We start from the raw sequence: 23,855 nt of genomic DNA, 5'->3' as shown, positions 1-23,855 counted from the left end.
ATATATATAGTATAACTAATATATTATCTATATATATTAGCATGTTATCCTCTGTAAATCTCTATCCATGTGCATACAGATATGTTAGTATGTATCTATAATGTTTTTTTCCACACAGGCCCCAGCATGATGATGTGCTTTGTTAACAAGAACAAAACATTTATTTTGCCTATGGATGCACACTAATCTTTGTAACTACTGAAAAGTACTTACTCTTTACATTGTCATTATAGGTGGTCAGCAAAATCAATTAACTACAGTAAAAAAATCATTATCAACTAAAAATGGCACTGAAAAAATAGAAAAATGAAAATACCCTTTCAATATAATTGAAAGATGCTACTGGAAAACAAAATTCAGCAGAAGTTAATGAGCTGTTTTTAATATGCTGTTAAAAAAAGGTGGCTAAATATTTAATTTCCTTGTATAAAGTTAAAATTGAGTAGATTCACATCTTTTCTTTCCCAAGGAAAAACACTTTCAGAAAGAAGTAGAGGAGCAATGTGTTTCTAAAACTGGTGTGCTACCCACCCTTCTCAAGTAGATAAAAGTGACCAAAGTCTGCTGATATTTAGTGCACCCACACGCTTCATACGCTGCTGTATACAAATGTATGGGATAAACAACATTCCTATCATGTTTGCAATGTGAATATAAACTTTTTTGCAGATGTCTTCACCTACAAGCTAGGAAACAAAAAAAATGCACTAGTATGAATAAGTACTCTAATACACAATTATTGCTAATTACCAAAATATTTTTACACTAACTACTAGGAAAATTATAGTTGTTTTAGAGAAAGAAAATAGTTTGGAAACTACAAAAGCACAGAGGAATGAGTGAAATGGGCTACTGAAAGCTGGCTCAGAACCCTGAAGCGATAGTTGGGTCATTACCAAGAGTAGAGAACACTCTACCATAATGTCTTCAAGTTTGCTACTATACATAAACATATGTAATTAAAAGGCTGAATCTCAACTCAAAACAGTTGGAACTCTAAATTATCATTCAAAAAGATGAGTAAGCCAGTAAACAGACAGACTCAACTTTGTGTTCTTGTATGCTAGCCATCTACAAGTTGGAATCACACATTTTAATCCTAAAGCTTTCCTTCTTGCTGGGATTAAACATCAGCCATGAGAAGTTCCTCTTTAATAACAAAGATGATAAAACATTTTGAAGAAAAACTTTGCTTGTTCAAAGCAACCAAATACAAAACCAAAAACAGAAACTGACAACACAGTTCCAAAAAAATATGTAATACTTGTTGGGCTGTTTTTGGATCTATATCAAAAATAGAAAAATGAAATACAACCAGTAAAAAGAAATACAATGGATGTTTCTCAATTATCAGAATTCTCGTTTTTTAAAAACAAAAAAAGTAAAATAGATACCAGAGGTTAACTTTTGTTGCCATATCCACAAATACCCTAACACTTTAAAATATTTGTCAAACTATCTTTTTTCAAATAAATGCCACCATCTAAATTAAATAGTTATGCTAGTTAAACTCTCCTGAGCAACTCTAACTACAAAATGTATTTCAAAACGTTCTGTTTACTTTACACCATTCTGAACCACAGATGACAAAGTTTGCTTGAAGCTGTAATTACTCTGCAAAGCTGGGAAGCCAATTAGAGGGCCTGAAACCTGCCAGTTCCCCCCCCCCCCCCCCCCCCCCCCCAAAAAAAAAAAAAAAAAAAAGCACAGATCATCTGTTCAGATTTTATTAAAGTTTGAATTCTATAACTTTAACCATATAATAACCAGTTCTCTTTTTCCTAAGTACATTCGTTCAGCATAAAAAATAGAACATTAATACTGTATTATTATTTCAGATATAGAAGATTTCAGCTTTAGCCGAGTTTGTACATACAGCTAGACAGGAATACTGAGCATGTAAGCTGACAAAAAATTGCACTTCAATATGAACAGCAAGTTGCATATGTGAGAAATTATTTCTAACACAGACTGAATTTTAGCACAAAAGATAACTTCTTGTGATTATTACATGATATAAAAGAAACAGTATCGAGTTGTTTAGAATATATATATTTTTACATCTGCAAGACACATGCATTTCAGTTTAATCCTTAATTCCTTATTATTCTCTGGCTCTTCCTTCATGAAACAAACTACACTTCACTGTCCCAATCTTTGCCTTCCCCACTGCTACTTCAATGTTTTCCTTCTCATTTCCCAACCTAATGAGCAGGCTGCTTACAACTGCCTTCTTACATTCCTGCTGCTGCTCTTCGCACTCTGCATCCACACTTTTCTCTAATGATCAGTTTTTAGACAAGTAACAAAACTACCATGCCATTTTCACAACTTAGACACAGATTATCATGTTCTTGCTCATAAACAAATAGAAAGAGAGAGAGATCCTCTTAGCCTCTATTACTTAGTCCACTACTGCTTTTCCTACCTCTTTACCTATTACCTAAAGGAAATCTCTACTTTTCCTTCCAAAAGGCTCTGTCATTTGTTTCCTCTTCTCCCTCTATCTATGGGAAATATTATATAAAAATAAGTTTGGTCACATGGAGATCTATGTGAAAAACTTAATATCCTTTATTTGGTCTCAACAAACGCAGTTTTCTCTTAAGAATATCATGCCGAAAAAGGCTGCACAGATAATTTTTCTCCATTGTCCCTTTGATGATAGCACTCCTCGCGTTGCATTCCTTATTTCCTGCACTGTTCTATCAGATCAAACATAAGCTGCTTTTCAACATGGTCTGTCCCCATCGTCTACCCTCATCCTCTGAATCGTTCTTTATTCAGGATCGAAATGCCCATTCCTGCCATCTTTCCTTCCACTGTTCCAGTTCCAGGACCCATTTCTCAAAAGCATCTCTAATTTCTCTCTCATTTTTCAACATACTGATTCTCTTTTAAATCCTCCCTGAAACTCTCCTTCGCCATGAAGCCTTAAAAAGGAGAGGAAGAGGGAAGAAGAGAGTAAAAAACAACAACAAAAATCTAACCTTGACAATGCATTAGTCACTGATGTGCTGAGACAACTGCCTGTATTACAGGCTAATATTGTCTCATTGTTTTCTCATACACCCCCCCCATCTGTTTACATCCATTTGCTGTCCCTTGTTTTATATTTGGAATTTAAGTTTTTTGGAGCATGGACTGAATTTTTGTTCAGTATGGGTAGAACTCCTACTTCTGTGGGGCCTGGCTCATAACTTGAACTTGCAAGTCCTGCCAGGATGTAAGAACATCATATATGCCTGCATAATAACCATAAAAACACAATTACACTCCCTGACACTGAAAAAGTGCTTTCTTGATGCGGTTTATCATGCTGGGAAGTCTTTTACTTCCAACACTCCAAAAAGTACTGAAGTAGCATCCATTGCTTTCTATCATTACAACTAATTTCCTCTTTGTCCTCTCAAGCAAAAAAGGAGAATAAAAATAGGAGATTCCTCCACGTTATTATTGGAGTTTTCAAGGGGTTTTGTTTGTTTTCTCAGAAGACAGTAACATTATACTTCTCTCTCTCTGCTTTTCATGCAAACACCCCAATTTTATTTATGCAACTGGCTGCATCATGCCAACATAAAAACTCTCAGATCTGCCAATAAGACTCAATTTTTACCTGTCATGCTCAAACCAGGCCATATTTGTAAGTGGAACTTAACTGGAAATTACAATATGCTAAACTGGTGTCTGAGAAAGCACTTTCCAGTAAAATGCAAGGATGAGACGAAGCAACTCGTTTTCATTCATGATCCAAGCCAACAAGTGAATCTAAACTACTATGTTAAATGACAGCATACCTATTATACCACCTATAAAAAACTCAAACAAATATGAGAGTCTTCCAAAGAAAATTATTAGCCCATTTGTCCAGGAGCTAACTGAGGACACTTACCAATCCAGTACAAAACAGATATATTGGCTATGCCTCTTAGATTTGAGTTAGAATTTCTATAAATGCATTTGCACATGCAAATTATGTTACACATACATTGCCTGTTTTTCCCTACAAGTATTTTCAATGTTGAATTAATATTATTTACTCAGTTGTATTTTTCTTATTTTGGAACGAACTCTATACTGTACTTATGCACATGAGTCTAGTTACTTACACCTGTGTGTTCACGTCACCCAGTGTGGTGATAATTAAAAATCCTGGGATTTTAAAAATCTTGCTGGAAAAGTAACTGTGGAGTTGCTGGCACAGAAGGTCACATCTAATGACAAAGCATTTCGATCCATCAATTAATCTCCTTAAAAACATACATGTATGTTTTCCTACTAATTTCTTTAGAGAATGTCCTTGGAATTCTTTATAGCCCTAACGTCATTCCCCTGCAACCTTTCAGTGTTCATGTTTTGAAGATTTTTAACTCCCCAGAACAGCAAAATCCTGTCTCCGGCTTATTGAAAGATTAACACTAGGAGGAAACCAAATAGCTTCTCCACTTAGAGTAACCAGCAATCCCAGGGTTCATCGATAATCCATTCTGCAGAGAAAAAACTGAAGAAAACCATGTTATAAATGAATGACTCCTCACAATAGCTGCAATTTATTTCACCTTCACTATTTATTTTCAGAGACAGGATAAAGAACAGCTGTACCACCAGAGTGCTTAGAAAGTACAATCTTTCAAGATATCACAGAAATTCCAGGTGATATCATTTTTGGCCAAAGCTCAAAGGCTACTGTGAAGAGATACATCTCTTCCCAATTATTCTCCCCATGAAGATCAAAATGAAGGCAAAGGGCCAATTCTTAGAGATACCTCATTCCAAATGTGCTATGCGATTACTCACATACTCATTGCGTATGTGAAAAGTAATTTTTATCAGCAAGGCCACAAAAGCTCCTTGGAAGGAATTGCCTATTTTTCCTCACTCTGCTTTCTACAAGGATTGTGGCCATCGGAGATGAAGGTGGTTTGCACAAAGTAGTCTTGATTCTGTTTGTACAACACTGGACCAGTTAAAAACAATGACACTTTTTCTTCTTTTCTGGGAGCTGCGAAGCCGCTCACATTGGACAACCAGAGTACTTAGTTTTGTCCAAAAGAAATAGAATGAAGTTTTAAAAGCCAGGATATTTTTTAAGCCTCTACCTACATAGAGAAGTTGTACCTACTGAATCAAAAGTATTTTAAACTGGTTCTGACTGCATTTAATGCCTAAGCAAAAGCAATTTAAATTAACATATTTTATTTTGCAGTTGAGGTGGGCTAGAAATGCACACCCACTCAGCTACCATGACTCAGTCAATCACCAGTATCTCTTCACGCTACAGTAACTTGTCTGCTTGCAATGCTTGTCTATGTACCTGATGACAGCTAAAGTGATTTTGAACTAGTCAAGTTAAGCAAGCTTATGCTTCTGCATTAGCTCTGAAAACCAATATAAACCTGTTTTAAGAGCTTCCATAAGGATTTTTTCACAAATGTAATTATATTGTCTTTATTTTTCTTTAAGTACATGGTTAGATACTGTGGTACAACTTTGTGAGAATCTACATTTCAGGGGATGACTATTAAGGAACTAAAAGTGTATTTCAAACAGCGCTCTCATTTTTTATAGCATGCGATTTTTACAACTCGCATGTTATAAAATATGAAGGCTCTCTTTGGTGCAAGTTAAACTGACTCTACAGGAGGGAAACCTTAGCGTTTCCTGTGCACTAGCCAGTGTCACCGCTTCAGCTGATCTTGTCCACCCTGCTTCGCCTAGCAGCTCACCACATCTAATCAGATCACCTCTCGTACACTCGGGGGCTAGAGAGCAGAGGGCGAGGGCAGGTGAAGCCCCTGCCTTGGGAGCCAGAGGCACAGGCCCCGAGGGGCCAGGCTCAGCCCCGCTGTCCACCTCCCCTACTGCCGTACTGCTGGCTCCCGCATGCCCCCAACAGCTGGAAAGCAGGTTCTCCTGACCCCAGTCACGGACCACAACTCTTCTGCTTTGCAACTGAGTGCCCAGAGCCACAGACAGGCTGAAGTAAACAGGCACACAAGGCTTCTGAGCTGTTCACTTTCCTCTAACATGTGAAAAGCAGATCATTTAGAAAACAAGAGCTATTCTGAATGTCACATCCTTCACTCAACTCTATCCTGCCTTTAAGGCCATATTTATATTCCAGAGAGACCCCCCTACTCCTGTACCTGGCCCACAAGACACTTCCCTGCATTTTGAGTGGTGGCAATAGCTGAAGACCATGTATGCTGCCTCACGTCCTGTCTGTCCACGCAAAGCTTTTAGCTGTTCACATGCCTGCTTCCTAACGCCTTCCTCCATTTCCTCTTAAGTATAACAAGTAAAAGGGATACTATCTGAATGCTTCATCCGATGACAAATTAACACCTGACGAGCAAACCTTAATTAATAAAGACATATTTAGCACTGTCAGCAATGCTAGCATTATGTAAAATAATTTCATTCTCTCAGGCTTTCCTCTCGTTCACATGAGTCCTGATAGAACATTCCGACTACACAACACCAGTGAGAGAGTAATGCTCAGATGGTTTTTTTTCAAGTTATCTTGGAAGAAATCAGGAAGCAACTACATGTGAAGTGGACACTGCATCTAAAAAAAGGTCTTCTGGAAAAGTAACCTAGTGTGGCAGGAGTGGAAGGGGGGGACACTGGAGGAAAAAAATCCATGCTTTGGAAGTAACTGGTTCGTCAGAGCTAGATATAGAAATCTTTAAGCCAGTGAACAAGCACCTAATAAAACAGAGCTGTAGAAACTTTGCAGTGTTCCACTCCAACAGTACTATGAAATAATACCACAGTCTTGGCCTTTTCTGCTTAAATAACAAGCTGTAAGTAAGAGCCAAAGACGTCTATCATTTGGAGAGCACAAAGTAGACTGAGACCACACTCTCACTTTACAGATAGCTACAAAGATTACATGAAGATAGGACTATAAAGACATATCTTTAAGTCCCTGCCAACCTAATCAAGATGGTATTAACAGTGATCTCACACTCCATCTGCCTGGCTAGTACTTTATGAAAAATGTACTTCACTATTACAGGAAAAATATGTTGCACTGCTTGTGGCCACAAACCTACTGCAACTGCTCAGAACTCTTGGATGAGAGGCCCTAAGACCAGTTCTTGACATTTACCAGGTACTACAAATGAGATCAGTTGCATTTATGTAGTGATTGGTTTTGATTTGTTGGGTTTGATTTGACTGTCTTATTGATGATCTTCTGACAGATAAAATAGTGGACAAGAAAATACAGTCCTTTGCAATTTAGGTAACAGCACATTGGCTTATGTTTTCAACTCTTTGATGTATCATGTCATTTTATACTTCATGTTGAAGATCGAAGAGTGACCTATTTATTTAAATCCATGTTAAAAACTGGAGTCTTATCCAAACTTTATGAATCCAGAAGAAGTTTTATATTTCATCCCATAATTCCACATGAGTACTTCACTTGAATTTTATGGATTTCTTTTTATGAGTGAAAACATCTCCCTATTCTTGCATTGATCTGTAATTATGGCTGATTAAATCACTCATTTTCCTCTCAGAAAACAGGAAAACTCACTCTGCTTACCAAAACTATATTTCTTCAAGTAATCTACCATGCCTGTTGCTTTAGCTTACGCTGCATAGGCATTAGACCTACGGGGCTTGCTAGCTGCAGATAAGAATTTTTTTCCTCCTTTTGGCAAACAATATAAAATCTTTCAATCTCTGTCAGATCAAAGGTTGGGATTACACAGGATGACCTCTGGGTATCAAGATACAAAAAATCACCAGTATTACCACAGTAGAACTAATTGCTAATAATGCATTTCTTCATTTAGCAGAACTACTGTTTGGATCATCCTTCTAGTTGCAGCAGCAAAGGAAGACTAGATACACTATAAAGAACATGGTAAAGCTGGACAAAAGGAACTGCTCTAATTTTACAAATGTTCCGCATGCTGAGAACAGGGAAAAGGTATCTAGAAAACTACTGTTTTAAGTGAGTAGGTTAGGAAATTCAAGTACCATAGTACTCCAAAAAATTGGAGTAACAAAGGAGTAACTTAGCCTATGACCTAGCAAATTCCTTTTGACATGAATAACTTAAAGATATTACTGCTTGCATACTCAAAATCATCTGTAAGACTTACTTCACAACCAAAACATACAACATTTTCCTCCTTTAGTAGTGGGACAAGACATTGGCTTGTGGCAGAAAATCATTTCCTTACAAAACAAAATATGCATTTCATTTTGCCTACAAAGACTGAATCACCCACGAGGAAAATTTTTTCAAAGAAATAGGAAATACAGTCTCAGTAGAATTTGTTCCATCTTCGGCAATGCAGATGAAGGTAATCCTTCCCCTAAGTACTCATGCTTGTTGGGCCCCAATATTCCCCTACAAAACTAAACACTGTACTGCAATATGCTAACAGAATTTTGAAATAAGTTGGCTTCATTTTCTAGAATTCCTTTGAAGTTTTCTAGTCCTCATATAAACAACTCTTATATTCAGGGAGATTTTCTGCCCCATTAGTTTAGTTCCTCTAATACTTGCATTTTTTCTTCAATCAGAAACACTCTTCTACCAATCCCACTTTGTCAGAGCAAACTAAGCCTTTTAAAAACTTTATTGGAAAACAAGAATTCAAAATGGCTTCACTTTATCCAATAGATATACACTTTGTAGCCTTGCTAATACATGCAAATTGAATGCTTGAAATTACTGATTAACCATGCTGGAGAGCTGATTACCTGATTATCCAAGAGACAAATCATTTAGTAGGATTTTGTGTCACTTGACAGTCTAGATAATTTTCTAATTAATTTGAGTTTTCTAGTGAAATTGTAGATACTACTGAAAAGAAAAAAGAAGCCAATGATTTGAATACAGGTAGCTTTCCAAGAATTTTCTCCTTACAACAATAATTTGTCAAATTGTCAAATGTTATTGTTAGTTAAGATGCTTCAGATACAAAAAAAATCAACAACTAGGATTAAATTTTTTTCAGACTCCAATCCATGATAAAATTCTCAATTCTGTATGTTTTTTAGTGCTGGACATGGGATTAGTAATGCACTACCCTGAGACACCGCATCAAACTCGTCGAGTTATCAAGAAATTCTGAAGTGCACATGACACAATACTTAGCAAATACTTGTCAATATGTTGAGAGAATAATAAATATTGGAAATACTTACTTGCCACTGAAAAGTTGTTGAGTGGATATGGCAGATCCACATCCTGGGGCTTCTCCTTGTAGCCTATGAAAGAGCCATCTGTCTTTAGCAGGAAATATCTTGGCCGCCAGTTTTTTATATATTCCCCTAGAAGAGAAAAAATGTTCTTTAGTACTGTAAATAAAAAAGAAATGTTGATATTAAAAAAACATATTATTAGTGTCAAATATCAATTATACTAAAACCTTTCCAGATATGTTTTAAATTTACAAAGAGAACTTAAACTTCCTCCCAAAGAAGAGAAAATGAAATTGCAATGGTAAGCCTCAACAATAAAATGATACCTTTAGAAAAAGGATCTACAAGCATCACACAGGAATATTCTGTAAGTCTAAACTTTATTATACCATATTCTTCTAAATCCTACATCTTTATACAGTCTGAAATTCGGTACAAGTGAAAAGGAGTACTCCAGCCTGAATTAAATAACAAAATGAAACCTTAACTACTACAAGGAAGAATGTTTGTCTTGCAGAGCCAAGGCAAAAATTATTAATTTCTCAAAAAATAAACTGTAAGCAAATACAAGAAGATGTGAAATGGGAGAATCTACATATATATTTAACAAATCTACCTGAAAGCAAAAGGAATAAATACCAAAGAACAAAAAGCAGAAGCCAGTCAACTTTTAAAAAGATCAGTCCAGCAATAAACCCTCCACCTTTTCTTCCTCCCTTCCTTAGTCTCAGCAGAAGATTCTGCAAGCCATGAGGTATTCAGACACAGAGAAACACAGAATAGGAGGCAAAGACACAGTACCTTTATAAATGTCATTTATTAACTATTTAAGAGTGAGAAATCTCATGAACAGTCCTATACTTTACAGTGTCACACCAAAATCTCAGCAACAATTCCATCTTTAATGTGTAACTACTCAGGTATGTACAGATGAGTCTAGATCAGCTTAACTTTTCTTTTGATTTGTATCAACTCTGCAGATTAAATAACGTATGTACAAGCACCCACCAAGACTTTGAAAAATAAGTAAATTATGGTTTCATCATTATACAAGTGAACATTTTAAGAAAAACAGTACATGCAACAATGCAGAATATGCAGCAGCACTTAGGATTGAAAGTTGCCATTTGTACTCTTTATGCTAAAATACTGTTCTAATCTGATATCTCTAGACGATATCAAAGTGTCACTGTGAAACAGGAAACTGGAAAATTATTACATTCCTTGTGTCCAGTTTTCCCGTTTTACAAGCTGCTCAGAACTGACTGCTATCCAAGGGCTGCACTGGTTCTGGGCTAATCCCAACCTTTCAGTTGAGCTTATCACCTCAGCAAACCTTTCAATCGAGCTTATCACCTCAGCATCGTATTAACTGTGACTATATAGCTTTCAGACATCTTGGAGATCAGAAAGAAGTTCACATCCACCTGCCAAACTTTGTAGGCAAAGGCAGTGGGGAATGGAAAAGAAATCTCTAGCGCTAATTCAGCTGGGAACATTCACATTGATACTGTAAGCCTGAATTTCATACTAGAAAATCTCAGCTGAAATTAAAGCAGGCAATTAAAAAAAAACAAAAAACAGATATGAGATATTCAAAGTTTGGAAGAGAAACCCCAATGTAGCACTGGAAAGCACACATGTCGCTTTAATATCCATAACAGTGAAAAACTGTATTGTGATTATATGGAAAGGTAGCGGTTTAAGTTGTTTGCTAAATGCTTGAAAACAAAATAAACATAAGCATAAATAAAAGTATAACTCTTCTTTCTAAGAACACTTAAAATATGCCCTAAGACAAATTTGCTGAACCCTATGGTTACTCTCAAGACCTCAGGTCAGCCCAAAACTTTACAAACTACATCACCCAATACAAGTTTTAAAAATATTAACATCCTAGTTGCTTTCTTAAACAAAGCATAAGAAAATCTTCTGTAAGCTTTTCATAAACTATATTTTACTTAACTGTAACAGTAAGTGACTATTACGAGAACACGGGTCTGCTGCTAGGTTTAGAACTCTGTCAGGAGCTTAGTCTTATGTGGAAGATGCATTCACTGGAGGGCAGGTGACTACAACTACTGTGGAAGAGTCCAAGGACAGCATCCAACCTGTACAGCATACCAACACACCTGAAAGAGGTCAGCCATCCAAAAATTCAAGTCTCAGGGAAAGCCCTCCTTCCTGTAAAGGATGAGCCAGACAAGGAGATTGGCAGACTCTGCTCCACAAATTACAGGTGATAGGGTAAGTGCACTCATTAGTCACTTTAGGGAAGAAACAGAAGTCTTCACTTGCTTATACACACACCCTCCAGCTCTAAACCTTTCAAAAAGGAGAACATTTTAGCAAGACATTGGCGAGACAGCCAGAGCACACTTATCTGATCGTTTATCCCTCCTCCTCTTAGGAAAACATTATAGCTTGCATATGGCTTCTACTGGGAACTCCGAGTCTCTTAATGAGAAAATTGAACAGATTTTTCATCATCTAGTGGGTTATGCAGCTGATGTTTCATCTATAGAAAAACCATTAGAAGAGCATGACCAGCGCTTCCAAGCTTCTCTAAAGTGAGCTAGCGATGACAGACGACAGCTAATCACAAGAAAATGTAAATATTGAATGGCACAGAAGTATCAGTTTATCAATGAACATAGTTGTTGCTTTGTCGTCAGCCTGCAAATTATAGCCAGACACAAGACAATTCAAAAACAACTCTTAGAACACTATTGCTTCTTAAAGACCTTGTATTTCTTGCATAAACATATTTATCTGAAAATGTTTTTCCTAAATGTTTCCCCAGATGAGTCCAAATAAGGCTATTTTTTCAAGATGTCTCTACAAACACACACAAAAAACATAACCTGCTTTTTCCTCGAAATGACCAATATTCCAATCCTTCTTCAAGGCCTATACATGAATATTTATGACCTGTTCTTTATTTATTTTATAATTTAATTAACAAATGGGTGAACACTTTTGATGAATAAAGTAAACAGTTATATCTGTGAACAATTCACTTAACTACTGAAGTGGTTTAATGGCTCTCAAGATGCACTTCAGGTGTTCTCTTATAATTATGTTTCTTCTATACAACCTGCTCAAAACTGGAAAAACAAATTAGTCTGTACCTCATAAGAGACATGTTTACTGAACTGCTTTGAAAGAGAAATCCTCCATATAAAAAAATACTAAAATACAGGAGAGTATTTGAAAAGGAAAATCACTTCCTTAGGCCTTCTAAATGACTACCAGAGCATAAAAAATGCATCTTTTACAGTATGGACAATATTAATCATTTATAAGTGTCTGCAGTGTTTGTTTACCAAATATCTGAACATAAACAAACAACAGGAAGTTTATATTTGGAAATCCATTTATTGAAGTGAAAGAGATTTCCTGAGATATGAGAAGTCGACACACAAAGGCTAACCAAAAGATAAGACATCCTGACAATTTAATGAAATATAGCTGAAGTAGATAAAAAAAAAAAAGAAAGAAAGAAAGAAAGAAAGAAAGAAAGAGAAAAAAAAAAAGAAAAGAAACAGTGGATCTGCCATAGAGGATTAATCCGTTTGTATCCTGCTTCCTGCTGAGTTAATGCAAGCTAAATTATTATTTTGCTTAAATTTACAACCTTCTAAGTTGAAAACACACACTCTTAGGATGTGTTCACTAGACTGTAAGAAGAGCTCTCTAATTTCAAACACTAGAGCAAAGAAAGCCAAGTAACACACATCATTTTAATTCTGGTCAAGGTTTTTAAAGCTGCTAGAGAAAAGGGGCAACAGAATTTACACCTCACAGACACATGAGGTATAAATATATACCATGGAGAATGCATATGTACATACAGACACAATACAAATTCAGAGTCAGTTTTAGGGATTTTTTTTTTCAAACAGCTACTTAAAGCATACACCCAAAACAGGAAACGAGACAGCAGTACATTCCTGAGGCACATGAAAATACAATCTGATCTTCAGGCGAAAAGCACCCTCATAAAAGGCAGCTCTTTAATTAGCATTGTATTTAATAACACACTGGATAACAACAATAACAAAGAATGCTTAACGATAGCTCTTTTAGAACGTGACCCTTGTGGCTGGCTATGTAATCCCTTACAGCAACCTTAATTTTTTTTCCCCTCTGATGGCTGTAACAAGAACCCTGCCTTCAGGATATTTCAGAAAACATGTTTGTTCTAGTGATGTAATGTCTGTGGTCTTGATGCTGCTGAAAAGCATCACAAAGAGGAGTTTTCTAAGAATCCATGCAAGTCTTCAACAAACCCGTGTTAGATAAATCAATCACTCCAAGTCATCAATTTTTTTATTTCACCTCAGGACTCAAACCTTTGAACATATACTTCACCTCTGATCTGATGGTTGCTATTTTTATTCTTATCTACTTCTAATCCTTAGGATACAGAAATTCAGCAATTTGGAGAAAAAAATAAAATTTATTAATTTCAAACTAATCTCATTATTTTAAAAAACCTGCAATTTTAACAAACTGGTCACTTTTGCAAAAGGTCTACATTTTTCAGTATGTAAATGGTTTTAGAGGTGTGAAGGAAACGTCTTTAATATACAGTGCTGATATGCAACAGAAACCTGAGTTCAAAAACTTGCTTCCTTAAAAGAAGCAACAGCTGCCACACAGACATAAGTGAGATTTAAGGGGGGCGAGAGGAGGGGGGGGCATCAAGCAGAGAGCTCAAAAGTCTGCCTCTTCTGTGTCTGTGTCATTAATTTAAAATGGCTTTAACAGAAATAATACGCAAATAAAGCTCCCCCCCCTTTTTTTTAAGAAAGCACTTTTATTTTAAATCAGATTTCAGTTCCCCTACACTAAAGGTTAATAAATGGGAAGAAAAAAAATAAAAACTGAATGTATCTAAGAACAGCATTAAAGAAAATTATACAAAAGAAACCAAACAACTATATGTAACATAATTTCTCTTTAAAAGAATCTAAATGGTAAGTAACATCAGGTCCAGTAAAACATTAGAAGTTTTGCCACTGGTTTTAAGATTGAATTTACTTACCTTGGCCCTCTGAGGGCAGTGTTACCTAACGCACGGTTAGAAGCATCAATAGACTACTTAACTAAAGTCAGTAGACACTAGTGAATGTAAAGCACTTCTGTTATTTACTTGCTTGTGATTTCATGAAAATTAAATTTGCAATATAGTTCAAAAGCATTGTAAGAAAAGAAATGTTTTAAAAATCTGGAAGTATACCTGTGTCCACACAATTGAATATATACCCCTCAGTATAAGGTAAATTTGTAACGGTACCAGTATACAAAGTTTTGACAAGATCTTCTTGCACATCAAAAAATAAAATAATACTGACTTTTTTCTAACACATGCGAGCATTTTAAAAACCACTTGTATTATATAACCTTTCATAAGAATTTTCAAGTAGTTCAAAGAAAGTCTCGATTAGGAACTTTTTCTTTTTTTTTTTTTTTTTTGATTCTCTTACACTGTGAGATAGTGATTATTGCAACTGGGAACTGCTACGTGTGGGCAGAATATACACCATCACTTTATACAACAGTTAAGCTTCCATCAAGTTTCCTTCAAATTGGGGAAATAACATCCATGAGAACTGGATATAAGCATAAGCGAAATGCCTTTCTAAGCTACCAGGCTATCTGAGAACCCTTCCTGTCCACGACATAGCAACAGTGCAATAAAGTTAGCAAGGCAGGTCAACTCTTGTGCGGCTTCTCCGAGCAGCATGGTGAGAAACCAGCACAACCTGCATCAATGGCTTGATCCCGTGGAACGACCTCGAGCAGTGTCGCAGCTGATGGAGGCACCACGCAAGCAGAGATGACCTTCTCCTTCACATCAGCCAAGACATACTGAAGAGAAGGCAAAAACCATGATCTTATTCTCTAAAGAAGTGGTAGGCAGTGCCCCAAAACAGGGGCTGCCACTCGTGAAACAGACTAACCCCAAGTAGAGAAGTGTAGTCACCAGGGAGAAGCCACCGATGAGACTTTCCACAGTCCCAGCTTGCTTCTTGGCAGCAAAAGCAACTAAAACTGAGCTTCTCCACAGCAACTTTTTCCGTGCTGTTTTTCCCTTGTTTCTTCCTCGCAATTTCAGAAGGCAACCACGCATTAGTGCTCAAGGTAGCTGCACAGATGGGTTCAAACCATCACCCACCCTGACCTTCTCATTAGGACCCTGGAACAAGGCAGCATCCAGCTTGTGTAACAAATACTTCTGCTTCTACTGTTTTTTCAACTCTTTCCAGGCGCATTATTATTAATCATTTCTCTAAAATATACAGAAGTCAAGAGGCAAATATTCAGTAACAGAGAGACATATCACTATTCAAATGTTAATGCTGTTTAAAAAACAGTATTTTCTAAAATGGGCATCTAAACTAGCTATGCAAAATTATTGATGTGTATTGTCATCTCATGGAAAATAAATGTTGACAGTACATGCCCAGTTTCAGCATGCACAAAATTTTGTATTTTTAAAAACTCCTACTGGAGGTACGAAGCTAGCTGACACCCTGACAAATTGAGAATTGACCTTTACCGTATCCATTTTGAGCCAACGGGAAGAAAAACTTGCCAGTTTCAACATCACTCTCACTTCCCCTTCATTCTTGAAGGATAAGGATTAGAACAATAAATAAATTAAATAGAAGTTGATATTATTACATGCTGTCTAGAATAACATAGTCCTGTATTGCATCAACAACCCAGAGCTACACAGAAGATCAATATTTTCTAACTATGTCTCCTATTCAGGAACAGAAACCCAATGTGTATATCCTGGAAACATTTAGAGACACTGCTCATGTTTTTAAAATTTCTTTCTTGCACAAGATTTGGTAGGAAGGAAAACCAGTCTGCTACAGTAGGTAGCTGCTTCTCAAAGAATTTTTATACTTTTTAATAATATTGAGATGTACTTATGGTAAATGCAAAAACAGAACATTTTTAAATAGTCTCACATCAATTTGTCTTCTATCATTGCAAACATCAAGTTCTCAGTACTTTTAAATATATATTTTTTTAAATAAAGCATTCTGTTGGAACCAAGTGGTACCTTGTATAATACATAAAACATTTTCCTTTCCCTTGTATTTATCAAGTGCTAGTAAACTAATGCACCTTTTTCAGATTTGGAATATACTTTTAAGAGTAGGACACGTATGCAAATACTAAAACTACACGGAATAAGGCAGTCACCTACAGAAGTATTGAGTTAAATTCAGGTACTTGCTAGAATGTATAAATGAAACCAGATGATAAAAATGTAAATCATTTTTACATGTTATTAACTGGAATTAAATGTCCTATTAATATTCTCTAAATACTCAAAACCTTTTGCAGAAAAGATAGCTCTAGTCTACATGAGAAGAAATCTCCAACTTTCAATTGTTTGCAAAAGAGTACAGTGAGTTCAACAGTAGCATTGCTCTTCAGCTGAGTTTCTTTGACAGATTAATGTATTGTCAAAAACTATGTGACTTTGCCCTCTTAAAACTGGTACTCTTGCTAGTATGTTTTTGCAAAGCAAACTGTCTTGCTTTTAAAACTGGCACATTGCAGTAATTTTAATATAGCTCCTGTAAGTTTCTCCTCTTCACGAGATACACTCCCAGCCCCAGGCCTTGCCAGGTGCCAAAAACTAGCACTAATACTCTTCATCTGAATTTTTACCTCACGTGCACCATTAAAGTCAACCTTTTAACTTCTTCATTTAGCCACAGTGACTTGCAAATAATCAATTTTGAGGCCATGTAAGAAACATTCCTCAAACTGCCTGGGTTGAGAGAATGGTTCCATTACTGCTGTATATAGAAATATTTACCTTAAAAGTCTTTGACTGCACGAAATTCTTTGGGATAAACAGCAACACGGTGTTATCCGGACTAACTTGGACTTCACACCTCTAATGGCAGAACATGAAAAATGGAACAAATCCATAGAGAAGAACTGACAATCTAACTCACAGGCAAAAAGCAATTCACCGTTTGCAGCGCTGATGACCCATGTCTGGACTCGGATGCAAAAATTAGTATTTGGTATGAAGCAGTCACACCCGAATTTTCAATTACAATTAAGTTGAAGACATAATCTAAAATTACCTTGTTCCACTCAGCCAAGATGATGATAAAAGGAGACATCAAATGCTCCCATCAGTTGTTATTGTTGAGTCAATGAGCTAAAGACCTCGTGCTTATTAGACCTAAGATGGAAGCCACAAGAAAAGGGGTTCTTTTGCTTTTCTGGGTTTGCCAGTAGCGGTGGTGCAGTTAGGCTCGCTCGGGTAATATTAAAGTCATGTTGTGACTAACCAAAAATCCTTGTTTTATACTAATGACTGAAAGACAAATCCTTTACCACAACCATAGTGCACCTCAAGCTATTATTTTGATTTCCACTTTGCAGCTCAATATATGAACCAGATGCTGAATTTGCATATCATTTTTAAGAAGAAATGTTCATGATTTTAAGTTCTCCAATTGCATCTTTAAAATAAGAGATCACCTGGAGAAAATGCTTTTATTTAGGCTTTTGGGACTAGCTTAATTTCTCTCCATGTTTGTATCCATTTTCACATTTCTTTTGTGTTATCCTGGAAATTCATAATGAGCGGAAATCGCCAAATAAGAAATAAGAAAGGATTTTAAAGTAAGGAAGAGAAAATATATATTCCTATAGAGCGATCCAAATTTATTGTACTTGCAACTGTCAGACAAAAGTTATGCCTGATCAGCTCCTTGCCTTTGGAGAAAGAATGGAAAATAGGATCAAGTGAAAGAGAAAATATGTTGCTAATCTCATTCTAACCCCCCAGCATTTACTTGTCTACTGTATAATACGAGACAATCACCAATTGGCATTTTCTGCACAAGAGAAGCTCAGGATGCAACAGTAGGGGCATGCACCGTATCCGTCTTGAGGTAGACAGACAAAGCTATGTAAGAACTGACATAGCACCTGCCCACCAAACGTCTGGGGCTGATACAACTGCATTACTATTACTTTTTCTGCTTCCACCAGTACCAAATTTAGCAAGTTTTTTTTTTTAAGCCACCACATGGAAAAATCAAAAGTTTTCTTTCCTACCAGAAAGGCTCTTTTCAGGAATAAACAACGGAGGGAGAGAAGATATTAAACTCCTGAACTAATTAACAGAAGTAAAGGAGGCGGTGGGGGACAATGATAATTAATATGTACCCTCCTCCTAACCAAATCTCCACATACATTCATTCTGTATATGCACACACAACAGCAGCATCATAAACCGTCTCAAGTTCTTGCCATTATTCAGTTCGACATCTGCACATGTTTATGCGTCTCTCCAAACAACCTCTTGAACACCCTGCTGGAGCTGTCATTTTTTTCTTCTCCCTATCTGGCAGATGGCAAGTCAACAATCGGCATCAACAGCAGCCGAATATCTCCCCCCTCCATCCAACCCCCCTAAACAGACACAATAATAACTTCTTTGTGCTTCCCCACAATGCAGCTGCTTAAACCATTTCGCTACAAGGCTGCTTTGCCTTAATAAAAAAAAAAAAAAAAATCCCTTCCCTTCTGTCAAGTCTAAAAAGCAGCATAATGTTAAGCAAGCTAAAGCCACAGCACAGCTGCAAACGGGCAGACACATTGACAGCTCCTCCCTTAACAAAGCCCTGTGAATTGAAGGGGGTTCATCTGAGGCTCACACAGTAATTAGTATAAAAAAGTCCGACAGCCTCTATTATGCTAGGAAAAAAAAACTGGACAGAACTGGGCTGCTGTTTTGCGTCAAGAGTTCTGCTGCAGAGTAGATAAATCATGTTGGGTTTTTTTCCTCTCTTTTTAAAGACAGTAATAAGGAGGATGAGAGAAGCTAATTTGAAAACTTGGACACAGTAATTGTACCATATGGTGAGCATTTATCCCTTCTGAAATACACGCTAACAGTCACTTACATGCACAGTGCTTTGTTTTACAGTTGTTATTCTCTCTACCATATTCATAAAATGGATCTGAATATCCGATACTCCAGAGAAGTTGTGTGTAATTAGCAACAAAACTGCCTGAGCCTAGTATAGGCCTACGACAGCAGTCTATTTAATCGCAGAAAAGTCCTTGCCCCGAATTTAAAAAGTGTCCACTTTAAGGACATTTTATTATATATGATCTTAAACTTGTTTGAGGTGAATAAAGAAGTAGTTTACTGACATTAATACTTCTTGAAACCGATGGCTCTAAAATACATCAGCAGGAGATATTTTCCTTTTCTTCAAAACAATATACAGGAATTAATTCAAGCAGCATTTAATGGTGGCCACAAAATATTTAAGTTTCATCACTCTTGGGAATGGAACTGTTCCATAAACTTGCACAGTGAAACCAAACTTCAGAGTGGGGCATGGGAGGGAGACAAAGACTTCAACCTCCTCCCTTCCTTTAATACCTGCACTGTATTTTCCAGTATTTTTGTCAGCAATTCCACCACTTCATTTATAAGGACCTTCAAAATCTTGAGAATAAACCATCCAGCCCTCGGGGACTGCTTGCTCTTTACCACATACTTCCAGCTTTTCACCCTGCTTATACCACCAAATTATCAGGGAATCGCAGAAGGTAAGAAAACAATTGAGCAAAGCTGGGAAAAGGAAGTATCGATTTTTTTAAATAAAGAAAACACAGTGGTTAAATGGCAAGATTTTTAAACCTTGAAAGTACTGTTTACAGAAAATAAGATGCAGTGAAAGAAATAAAACAAAAATCGAGAAAAACAGAAGATGAAAATTTGGTGAAAAATTAACGACACAAAATAAAGTCTCTAACTGAGGATAATGGTATTTGCAAAGAAATAGAATGATTTCTTTCTATCCGTCTTTACCTCAGAAGAAGAAAATCAGAAATCTGCTTTGTGCCTTTTCAGGTGACAGACACTTTCAGTGACTTTGGATCAAAAAACAGGTATCAGCACAGAGTGCTAGGTACTAGGGAGTCTCAGGACTAGACAGCATACCTCCTCAATTGCTAAAGAATTTTAAGCGTGAAGTGAAAATTACAGGCAAAAAAGGTTATCTTTCGATGATGATAATTAAACCGAATGGTTAGAAAGTGGCAAATTTTATACCAAATAAGGGAACCGCAAAAGCTTAAAAAAAAAAAAAAAAAAAAAAACTTGAGAATTTCAAGTCAAGAAAACTGTTTATAATTCTGTTTTTGATCACACTCTTATAGAATGCAAACTGACATAAGATAGACAAAGCATCAATGCCTCTCAGTAGAAAAATCATGCCCATAGTACATATGGGAATTTTTAAAGACTGTCAAGCAAATAAAATGGGTAAAGGCTAACTGACACAATTTACTTCACTTTTAAAAAGCTTGCAGTAAGTTTTAGGAAACAGTAGTTCTGTAGGGAAAAAAAAAAAGCTGTGTGGTGGAACAGATTAGAAACTGTGTAAAAAAAGACAGCAAAAAAGAATTAGATAGTCAAATTTAAATCAGTGATGCTCTATGGTTCTATATTAGGAACATTTTTACTCAACAAATACATCAATGATCTGGTATCACTGCTGTGTGTACTGAAAGGCAGTAAAACTGTGTGTCTTTCAAAGAATGTGAAGAATTTCAGAGTGACAAAGCTAGTATAGTGAGCAAATGAAATACAGTGAAGAATTGCTCAAAGTAATAAACATCTAAAGGAATAATCTGAAATACTTACACACCCTGTTTAGTTTTAAATCAATCACTGAAGAGATACTAATCTAACCTTTGCTTAAGTACGCAGCATTGAGAAGAAAGAAAATAAATTACTATCAGTTTTTAAAGTACAAAATTTAAGGAACACTGAAAATATTTTTCCACGCTATGCAAATAAATTACAGTTCTGGTCACTACTTTCAAAAAAAATCACAAGAGAACAGAGGGGCTTCAGACACAAAGACAAAAAAAATCCCTGGAGTTGCAGAGAAGCAGGATGAGGAGAGAATGACTGGATTAGGCTTCAGTTTCAAAGGAAGGACTAGGACAAAAGGACGTAATGGCACAAATGACCAATAGCAGGATAAGAGTCAAATGAAAGGGACACATTTTCAGCAGAGTTCAGGAGCAGATTTTCAAACATTCAGCATCTACAGCTAGAACTAGAATCCATAATACTGCTCAGTAACTAGCAGCTCACACCACGCCAAACTCTCCCCCTAGCTCAGCCCCCAATATATACTAGCATCTTTATTAAACAACAGCAACAAAGCCTATTCTTGAATGCTGTAAGGCATCTCCAAACTTGTGTGAACCTTTTTTCTTTTTAAGTGAAAGTCTCACATCCAGAAGACTGGAATAAACAGTCAACACAGGCAGGTCGCTCCATTAATTGCTATGAAGTTTTGTCCTACCATGAATCTGGTACTAGCCCCGAAGTATCCACAGTAAATTGAAGTCACAGTCCTTGGTCACTTTGGTTCATCTCAAACACAAGTTACTTTCAGCACTGTGTTTGGGAAGGGGAGGAACATTTGGGAAGGAAATATGCTGTGCATCCCATCTCCGCCTCCCTTGTGTCAGCACTGGCATCCATGCAGCTGAGCCAGGTCAACAAAACAATCTAGCTGAAAACATATTGTTTAAAAAGAAAATCTGACCTGATCAAAAGACTTCTAGCTCAGCATACAGCTAGTATCAGCATAAAGCAGAGACAAGAAATAATTGGCTGAGGGCAAGAAAGAGACAAGGTAGAAGAGGCGTCAGCATGAACTTGTGTAACTACTGATTAGCCAGATCATGGGTCTATCAGATAATGGCAATTTGTGTTTTCCAATTAAGCCGCATATTCAGGTTTGAGGGACTCAAATTTCTAAGATCATCTTAATGCAATGATGCTAAGATAGGTCTGAAGCAATATTAAACCAAGAGATTGCCTAAAATAACTTTACATTTTATACAAGCAAAATTAAAATATATTCTGACAAAATTAACTCTTTATCTACATACACATAAAAATACAGATAGAATATATGTAAATGATATGGGATCTCTACAAACGTCTATACTTTGGCAAATACATTGAAAACACACTTAAAATTCTCATTTTGGAAGTAACTTGAAATAAAATAGTTTGACATTTGCTTGTGAATCAGTAACTATAATTTAATCACATCAACAAAATCTTAGCAATACAGAGATGCCAATATAAACTGATATTTTAAGCTGAGTAAGCCAGGCAATACCTTCTACTTCCTACCATACTAGCACCAAGAAGACGAGAGTAATAGGCTCGCTAATGTATTTTCCTCAACTTACAGACTATACCCAAGCTAAAAAAAAAACTCTATTTTTTAATCTCTATATTCTACATATTTATAAAATACCTTACTGTCTTACACTGTATGAAACACCACATAAGAATCATAATACAGTTCAGTTCTAAAATGTATGTTTTATAGTATTTTATCTTGCATAATTTGTTAAATTGAAATTGCCATAAATATTCAGGCATCTGAGTTTTTTTTTAAAGAAAGTCTTTTCCTGTATGTTTTTTCCATCCTTCCCTGAATTAAAAAAAGCTCAACAGATCAGCAGAAACACAAAATTCTCCAGCTTACTATTTTATTAGCACATACATTTTATCTCCTTTTCAAATTTTTTAAATACAGTTATAAATCATGAGCTCCAAAATTCCAGCCCCAAGCTGACACTCAAAGATGGCTGATCTGGATAAGACACACAAACTTATCTAGCCAAACGTAGCAATCTCAGGATAAGGTTTGTCACTGATTTTCACTAACATACATATATTTCATGGTTTCTCTAAAATGAGTACACATTCTTTCCTAATCTGAATTACTTAAGTTTTTAATGACTTGACTCTCCAAAATAGTTTTGACGTGAAAGGCAATGTAATAACATATCCGGTGACCTTAAAAAAACCCTACCAAACTCTACAGTTACTGTATACAGTGCAGAAGTCAAATTTCATACTAGAGAAAACAATAATAATCTCTTCCTAAAATTGGCATTTCTGAAATTGTGACTGATGACTACCAATCGTTTAACATTTGTGACATCAAAATAATAGGGACCAACATGAAACTACATTTTTGATATATTTACATTAAAAATGAATTAACAAATTTGATATGGTTTTAGCTGATAGGTTTTTTTTCCTCTGGAGAGGCAACAGCAGAGTTTTCTAATTAAAACGCAAACTGACTTACAACACTGACTTCAAAATCCATGCGAAAGCCTGTACTGGTGACACCACAAATGCTGTCGCATCTGAGCGACTACAGAGTTGTCTGCAGAGGGTTTAGAAATGGTCACTGTAATCAAAACGTTTATTAGAGGGAGCTGCACATTTTGTTTCTATTTTACTGAATTATGGAATTCTCTAAGAATCGTGGCCGCACTTCTTTGTTAAAATAATAAATTAAATAAACTCTAAATAGCTGAAATGTACTACAAGGATGTTCTCTATAATGGATATAGAAATTCGTGTCACAGAGTGAAAGGAAACACAGTACTACACTTCATATTTCCATCGGGCTTTAACAATGATGTTGTAAAAACACTGATATAACATTCACACTTTCTGATTTGCTTAAAACAAACTAGAACTTATTATTTCCTCATATTACTAAACTGCCAGTGATAAAGCACTATAAGGTGAAAAACACACTTTCTCCGTA

The 23,855-nt window shown here is 36.1% G+C and overlaps 1 protein-coding gene across 2 annotated transcripts in view; it reads right to left on the bottom strand.

The window, feature by feature from the left end:
* Positions 1-23,855, bottom strand: part of AKT3 (AKT serine/threonine kinase 3) — a 158,605-nt gene that overhangs the window by 70,487 nt on the left and 64,263 nt on the right. For both annotated transcript variants that reach the window (XM_062572127.1, XM_062572128.1), the window contains exon 3: positions 9,175-9,300. In XM_062572127.1, coding sequence (XP_062428111.1) covers positions 9,175-9,300 — 126 coding nt within the window. The remainder of the gene's footprint in view (positions 1-9,174; positions 9,301-23,855) is intronic.

The sequence above is a fragment of the Rhea pennata genome, chromosome 3 (genome assembly GCF_028389875.1).
Source record: "Rhea pennata isolate bPtePen1 chromosome 3, bPtePen1.pri, whole genome shotgun sequence".
Classification (NCBI taxonomy): Eukaryota; Metazoa; Chordata; class Aves; order Rheiformes; family Rheidae; genus Rhea; species Rhea pennata.
The sequence above is the reverse complement of the archived record's forward strand: the minus strand, read 5'-3'. Positions and strand labels throughout refer to the sequence as shown.